An 8,487-nucleotide genomic window follows, 5' to 3' on the forward strand; every position below is an offset into this window, starting at 1 on the left:
GGTGGAGGTCCCTTTGGGTGTTTTCTCTCCACTGGCTGTCGCTCCATTTTCAGCCTCGACCTTCATCCCATCTAGCGATGTGGCCTAATTAATATAAAAGTACGAGTCATAATATATAAATAGTATCCCTTCTTGCGACGTGGCCTGCTCAAGAACACTTTTCTTAACAATCAATGTTATGATTAGATTTTAATAATGCAATTTGTAACGCGCGCAAGTTTGCGGACGGAACGGCCGCAACTCAGAGGTGCGGAGCCAAGCTGAGTCACTCGAAAGTCAGGTTGTAGAGGTGAGTTTTTAAGTGTCTCTTGAAGGAGATGATGGAGGTGATGCTGCGAATGTGCAGAGGGGATGACGTTCCAGACTGTGGGGGCAGCCACCGAGAAGTGGCGCATAGCCGTGACCTTCCTGGATCTTGGTATCGAGAGGAGGTCGTGAGCCGCACTGCGCAGGCATCTGTCAGATGTAAAGGCACGGTGATCTTGTGTGTGACCCTGCTGGCAATGGGGAGCCAGTGGAGGGTGCGGAGAGATGCAAGTGAGTCGAGCCGAGGATGAGTGTGGCCAATGATGACGCGTACTAGGTTGTTTTGAAGTCTTTCAAGTTTTTTGAGGTTGCCAGAGGAGGACCGGACTAAGACAGAGTTGCAATAAATTTCGAATTAAAGCTTTCGTGACTGCAGGGATTCATCTTCTTGGTTCTTTCCGTAAAGTCACGTAGAAGGGAAGTAATAAAATAATAAAAGTAAAACATAATAAAATAATTCACACGACGTTTCGGCCACACGCTGTCTCCCCGACAGACCTGGTCTTCACCTGAGGACGGCTGCTTGCGTTGTGGCCGAAACGTCGTGTGAATTATTTTATTATGTTTTATTTGTATTATGTTATTACTTCCCTTCTACGTGACTTTACCGAAAGAACCAAGAAGAAGAGTTGCAATAGTCGAGGCGAGACCCAACTATGCAACATGCTATAGCCTTAACAGACTGTAGGGGCAAGTGCTGTTAGCGAGCACTTATGAAGGCCCGGAACGGTACACGAGGGAATGGGTGGCCAGCACCACAACCGACCGCCTTTGTCTTCCCAGTGGCGATGTTTACACACCGCACCAGGTACTCATTTGAGGCTGAGTCGACCTAGGGGAGACCTAGGACCGGTTCAAATAATCGTCACTGGTGTTAGCCGTGAACAGGAATCGAACCCGTGTTGCTGGGTTCGTAGCGCAGCGCGTTAAACGCTGCACTACCCACAACATAGACCCATAGTCTATAACACCTGCTTATGCGAGATAATTGCCCATCCATGCACTATCCGGGCTCCAGCATGATTAACATTCCGAGTACGAACTTACATTTTTTTCCCAGGTAAGGCTCACTGACCCATAAAGCTCTTTATCAGAAGCGACCACAATTGGTAGCTCAACTAAAGTGACTTATCACGTGTAAATGTAGAGCAGCCAAATACCCTAAATGCACGATTCTAAATGTTGTGGAGGGAAACAAACTCCAAATATAGAGGCATCAGGGTCGGGGTCGAACCCACAACCTCCTGCATACCAGGCGAGGTAGTTAACATTTGACGAGATGTGGCGCATTTCGGGAGATTTGGTCATATGCCGTGATGTGTTATGGGAACTGAAATAGGTCAAATGTTTAACTAACCACACTACCAGACATAACTTTGGCTCATCAGCCTACGAACTTTCTGTCGCCAATATTTTCCAGCCGCATGTATTCACGCTGGCAAAGTCCGAACCGGTTTCAGCTTTCAAAATTCTGAGCCTCATCGCAATTGACTCGGCAAAAACGCTGCTTAAATCCCTCCTAAAAGGAGCACCGAAATGTATAATTTTAATTTCACGTGATGAAACAGAACCCCCCCCCCACCCCTTACATTAATAGCGAGAATATAAATAATAAAAATACGGCGTGGCAGCAACAGCAGCAGCAGCCAGGAAACGGAACCCGAAGCCTGCACACGCACCAACAACAAAAAAAAACCGCAGCCTCACGGAAACCCTCGGAGACAGCCAAGCGCCGTGATTCTGCAACACGGAACCTGGGCAATCCGTTCGTCCACATGATCGACGCGACAGGAGTCGTGGTATCGGTCAGTCCACAGTATACTTGGCTGGTTCCACGCGTGGTAGTGGCCGAATAAAGCAAACCCAAGACGCTTCGGGGACTGCGGCAGTGCGTGAAGGAGAGTAGCGGGGAGGGACGCGCAGAGAGACATTCCAGCGAGCCGCGCCCGGCTGCAACCCGCAGCGCAACGGACAAAGGTGGGAACCAACAAAACCATCACCACCACCACCACAAATCTACCAGCACAAGTACTGTGAAACAACTAACAACCACCACCATATATCTACCAGCACGAGTGCTGTGCACTAAATAACAACCACTATCCACCACCACAAGTACTGTACGAGAAGACTAACCACCGCCACCAACAACAACCATCCACTCAATCTGAAATCGACCATCCACACAACAACAACAGCCGACAACGACGCATCGCCGGCAATGGCTCAGTCACCGAGCGGCCCCACGAGCGGCCAACAACAACAACAGCAACAACAGCAGCAAGCGGCCACTACCAGCAGCACCAGCAAGGCGAGCCGCCTCTCCGTGGACCGAGCCTACGCCCGAAGCGTCCCGGGCGCGCTGCGCGCCGCTCAGCTCGTGGCCAGCACCGCGGCGTGGCTCTGCGTGGCGTGCACGCGCTACCGCGGCGCGCTGCATTTCGTCGTGTTCGCCGCCGTCACCTCGTGGCTGCTCACGCTCGCCGCCTACGCGACAGCCCTGCTGGGGCTGGGATTAGCGCGCAAGCGACAGGACCGAGGAGGTGGAGGTGGCCACCGGCTCGGTTGGCTGGCGTGCAACGCGTGCGGGGACTGCGGGTGCGCTCTGCTCTGCGTCGCCGCGTGCGCCGTCGCTGCGCACGCGGCGCGCGCGCACTCCTTTTGTGACGTCACGGGCTACCGATCCAGCTGCCCGCATCGCGCGTACGTGGCAGCCTCGGTCCTCTGCGGTGTCTGCGCGCTCCTCTACGCCACCTCGGCGCTCCTGCACGGACTCAAGTGGCGGCGGCTGCGGCAGGAGGAGCGGCAGGGCAGCGAGCGGCCGGCTGCCCTCGCTTGAATCACGTGGCAGATGTTTGATGTCGTCTTTCAGTCTGCCACACCCTATTCTCTGTTTATGCCCACCGTCCTAGTGTTCGTCCCACTATCGTTGTTGACCCTTGTTTGGTTTTCTCACCCTGCCCACGTCCGCCCAACCGTCTCTGTGTTTCTTTTGTTCTTCCCGACATTCCTCTGTCCATCATGCAAACTCTGTCCGTCCCACAATCCTCTACGTTCCTCTGGACTCTCTTTCGTCTTCCCACAATCCCTTTGTCGGTTCATCTCTCGCCGCGTCAATCCCTCCTGCTGATGCCAGCTACCCTGTACTGTTACAAACTGATTGGCTGGCTGGCATGGAATGGGTCTTGATTGGCGGCCTCTGATGTTACATTTCAAAGTTCATAGTGCCTGTATCAGTATTATTTGTTTAACTGCTCAATCCTTTATTCAAAATGTCAACTGCCTCTTTCTGGCAACTTGATGTATTTGTTTAGGTGGAGCCATATGTGGCTTTTCCAGAAATGTACATATATACCACCTATGTGATGTCCATGGCGGGGTCATGTAGCATGGATGCCTAACCACAGGATGCCCAAGCAGGTTCTGTTTTTTCCGGATAGAGTAGGATAAACGGGCATGACACGGGCTGGAGAAGAGATGTACTGATGCGGTACGGGAGGATGTGGAGCTGAGTGGACTTGCCGAAGACTGGTACCAGCGGTGTCAAGATCGGCCTCTATGCAGGAGGCTCGTGAAGGACGCTACTGGTCAGTTGGAGACAGTCACCCTCCAGCAACAACGGAGGGCAGAGGAGTGACGCTCACAACAACGAGCGGAGCGCCGGGCGGATAAAATTAAGCAAGTTGGCAAAGTAGGGGGCACAGTTGGTGCATCTGCCAATCGTCTCAGTCAGCCCATGTCACCTGGGTCTGACTCGTGACCTGTCAGCGAGCCTTCGACACTTCACGTGGCCTCAAAGTGCACCTGACCTGGCACAGGTGCCGTGGTGGCGGGTATTGGTATATATTGGTATTGGTTCATAAGAGCAGGGAGTGACTACAGATTTGGTGGCGACTGCCTTTTAATCATGTATTACATATTGGGCTATAGGAAGTCACAAGAGATTAAGAATTCCATGTCCTAGAGAAGGGAAAGATGGCACCCTCATCAACAGTCTCATAGCAAGAAAGGAAAGTGAGTGACCACAGACGTAGTGGCAATGACTATTTCAACCATACGTGGAACTTGTAAAAGAGCCATATGAGGATTACAGCCATATGAGGCCTACCACTTCCAAATAGCCCGTAATGACACCTATCACTACAAGCATCTTAGCTGCACTAATCGGGTGCAAGAGGGAAGTTTCTTTCAACCATTTCTGATTTCAGCATGCTCAGTCACTTCTGTTATCTCAAGGGCCTTTTTCAATAACAACATTTGGGTGTGGATTAATGTTTGGCCTACCAGATGTGTCTGGAAGTCTGAGATTTGACCCTCAGTATTTATAAATAACTATAATAGTCTGAAAACAATATAGGCAACTGGCAGAATATTTTGTTCTGACTGGAGCAGTAAATAACTGTTACATTAACAATGATGCCAAATAAAATACCACAATAAAATTCTAGCAATTCACTTAGCAACACACCAAGTGAACCAAATCAGAATAGACCACGGTCAGGTTAGGGTATTTCCAAACGACTCACGTAATGACAGTGATTGCCTCTGCATTTTGGTTAAAGACTACCTTTTTACGTGTAACAAACTTTGTTACAAATGTTATCCATAAACTGGCATGCTTTGACCCCACACCTATTTGGCAGTTGTCTGGCCAAACCGAAAGTTATGCAGTAATCTGAACCACAAGTCCTGTACGCGATGTGCAGACAGAATACTACGAATCTGCAGATCAGATAGTGATTTCTGACATTTGCTCACGAGACAACTTTATTTGATTGGCTATGTCGGGTAGTGGAGGCTTATAGTGAAAAAATGGTATTATACATTCACGATCTAACCATAAAAATGTTTTATTAATCATTGGTCGAGAAAGGCTACGTATAAAAATAAGCTGTTTTGTTGAACGTATTTATATCATTTCGTAGTGAGAAATATAGCATGCTAAGGTTGCTCATGTAGTGTAAAGTATTCAAATAGCCACGCTTGCGTCGTCATAGCTTGTGAAATGAACACGGTATCGCAGAATACAGGAGCCTTCCATGAGGAGTGAATGTACCATTCCAATCGGTATGTTTACTGAGTATACTGCTGTGAACTCTTGTCAAATGCAATGCACTGTTTATACGTATAACGATGGTACAGCATAATTTACATTTGAGTTATGCATCATTATTCCATGTGCATAAGCCAACTCTAGTCAAAGTGTTGGATACATTTACAGTTTTTTTATTACATTGATTACATTGATAATTATTACATTGATGCCTTCTAAAGCACTACCATCAATAACTGGCTTATGATATTGCGCTGCCTCCCAACAACATGAATGTTAGTGGTATATATATAAATAGCCATTGTTAATCCACTGCTGGATGACGGCTTGCCCACACTTTGTCAATCATAGGGATTGTTGACTATACTTCTTCACCACGCTGGTCGGTGAAGTGTTAGAGGAGGACAGGAGTAACTTGGATATCGCTCGCCACTGATGTTAACCGTGGCAGGGAAATAAACTGTGGTTGCTGGGTTCATAGCACATTGCACTAACCACCGAACCCCTAGTGGTGTACACATTTTAGGAATGTGCTCATGAGCATATTCAATTAATAATGAACCAAGTACATGTTTTTATATTTGTTAATTTTTTTTTTCATTTATCTCCCTCATCGGAATTCCAGCCTTATCTGAAACTGACCAAAAGTGACCAATTCCTAAGCAGCCTCAGAATGAACAGTACTGTTTTGTATATTTATTACGTTTTCTACCAGCATAGCTTTTTTTAAATATTAACATGAGGTTTTATAAATGTGTTAGCGGTGTGTGCATGTAAAATTACGCGGGAACAAAATGTACCAAATGTATCCGTGGGCAAAGAACACAAGCTGAGACTCGTAACATTGAGGATATGTGGCTCCATGGTTTTTAGCCAAACCAATGCAATGAAAAAAAATTTCACCAGGTAAGGCCCAATGAGCTGAATAGCTCTTTCTCAGAAGCGACTTGACTATCACAAATGATACCTAAAAGAAGTGGCTTATCATGTGGACACTTAGAGCAGCCAAATCCTCTAAACGCGTGTTTATAAACGTGAAGGGAAAAACCGGAGGGCCCGGATAAAAAAAATCCACGCGACCACAGGGAGAACATGCAAACTCCAAATATATAGGCGTCAGGGTCGGGATCGAACCCACGACCTCCTGCATACCGGGCGAGGTAGTTAACATCTCGCCACCGTCTAACAAAGAACGTGGCGGTGGATATTCCGTTGGAAGAGGTGCACAAGCACAATTAACAAAGACACGCAACACACTTGTCAACAACACTCCCTTAAAAACATTAAATCTATAGGGTGGCCCAAAAGGCAGGACACAGGGTTATTTCATTTATTTTAACACTGGCAATCAAACATTGCAATTGTTTCTTCTTTCAGTTATTGTATTTTGTCTATTATTATCAACATCATCATCTATTTTTCTTCTGCCTGTGGGGTCACTTCAAATCCGTCGCTTACAAAATTTACCCAAAAACCCCAGAATTAATTGAAACAAAAAATAATTGATCAATGTTCGAAGATAATCTTTTTTTTAAAGTCCGAAATACATTTCAAATGATAATTCATTCACGCAGTAATGTTAACGGAAGTCAGTTTGAACATTCGTTTAAAAAAATAAGCCGATAAGATTTATATTCTTGGTTCTTTCGGTAAAGTCACGTAGAACGAAAATAATAAAATAATAAAAATAAAGAAACAATAAAAATTATCACGACGTTTCGACTGCAACACAAGCATTTATCATCAGGTGTGAAATCCACAGCCAGAAAATTAATGGAAGTCAGTTTGAAAATGTTTTTCTTGCTGTGGATTTCACACCTGATGATGATTGCTTGTGTTGCAATCGAAACGTCGTGATAATTTTTATTGTTTTTCTATTTGTATAATTTTATTATTTCCCTTCTACTTGACTTTACCGAAAAGAACCAAGAATATGAATCCCTGCAGTCACAAAAGCTTAAAATCAAAATAAAAAATCCGATATGATTTGTTAAAATGAATACATTGACACTGTCTCCTGACATTAGGGCCACATACGCTGTACCAAATTACATTCCCGCATCACCTGCACGAACATTGTATTGACACATGTACTCCCCTCATGTCAATCCACTGCTGGATGAGGGGCTTCCCATGCCATACAGGCTATGGGGGCTGTTTTGACCGTACGTCACCACACTGATCACTACAGTATCGGTTGGTGAATGCAGGGAGCATACATGAGTACAGTATAACAATGTATATTTACGCACTACACCTTGGCTTGTCAGCACATAACCCCGCGGCCTATAGAACCTGTCATGCATGACCGTGTCACTACATCCAAGCACTATCCAGGCCAAACCTTTGCTTAGCTTTTGAAAACTGACGAGGTTGGGGTGCATTCTGGGAGATTCGGTCACAGTCGTAAGTTATTTGCACGACTGAAAATAAAACACTTAATCGTTCAGTGTGGTGCAGTAATGAACAAATACACGGTGTACAATCTCCGCAAGTAAATCATGGGAGGAGATATTTGTTTACATAAAAAAATATATAACTGCCAAGTTGAAACATTTGTTGGGTTTTAAAAAAAAAAAAGTATTCGTTGAAATTTTACATTTGAAATAACATGCCATTTTTTTGTAATGTCCGTTAAAGGTACATGTTTCTTTGTTATGTTTACATTCGCCGTTAAAAAAATAATTGTAGAACACAATTTCCGTATAGGCTACGGACTGTATCATCATTCCCAACGTTTGCTAAACCAATGCAGTTTTGTACAAGGGCTATGTAATCTCTTACCGTTGAAACAGCTGTCATTTTAGTGTTAATACAAAATAAATCATTACTACACAACGGCCTTTTGTGTTGCCTCTAAAGTGCACTTTGGTGAGAAAACACTGAACATACACACACATTTTTCAAGACCGCGGTATGTTCAATGGAGGTGAGGCCGTGTTTGACTAGCTGTGTTGATTCTGTGAGTGTATGTAGGCAAAGTCAGCCTAAAGCCTACTTAGAATTTTAATAAATCACATTCTCCAGGTGCTGTGAAGCAAACGCAACCATTGCAATTAACCAACGTCTGCCTACCAGAGGTGTGGACTCGAGTCATGTGACTTGGACTCGAGTCAGACTCGAGTCAT

The 8,487-nt window shown here is 45.6% G+C and overlaps 1 protein-coding gene across 1 annotated transcript; it reads left to right on the plus strand.

Moving 5' to 3' along the window:
- Positions 1 to 1,154: 1,154 nt before the first annotated feature.
- Positions 1,155 to 8,197, plus strand: MARVELD1 (MARVEL domain containing 1). Its single transcript, XM_078593189.1, has one exon. The coding sequence runs from the start codon at positions 2,528 to 2,530 to the stop codon at positions 3,143 to 3,145; it is 618 nt and encodes a 205-aa protein (XP_078449315.1). The 5' UTR covers positions 1,155 to 2,527; the 3' UTR covers positions 3,146 to 8,197.
- Positions 8,198 to 8,487: the final 290 nt, after the last annotated feature.

The sequence above is a fragment of the Lampetra planeri genome, chromosome 4 (assembly GCF_965212315.1).
Source record: "Lampetra planeri chromosome 4, kcLamPlan1.2.h2, whole genome shotgun sequence".
In the NCBI taxonomy this organism is placed as follows: Eukaryota; Metazoa; Chordata; class Hyperoartia; order Petromyzontiformes; family Petromyzontidae; genus Lampetra; species Lampetra planeri.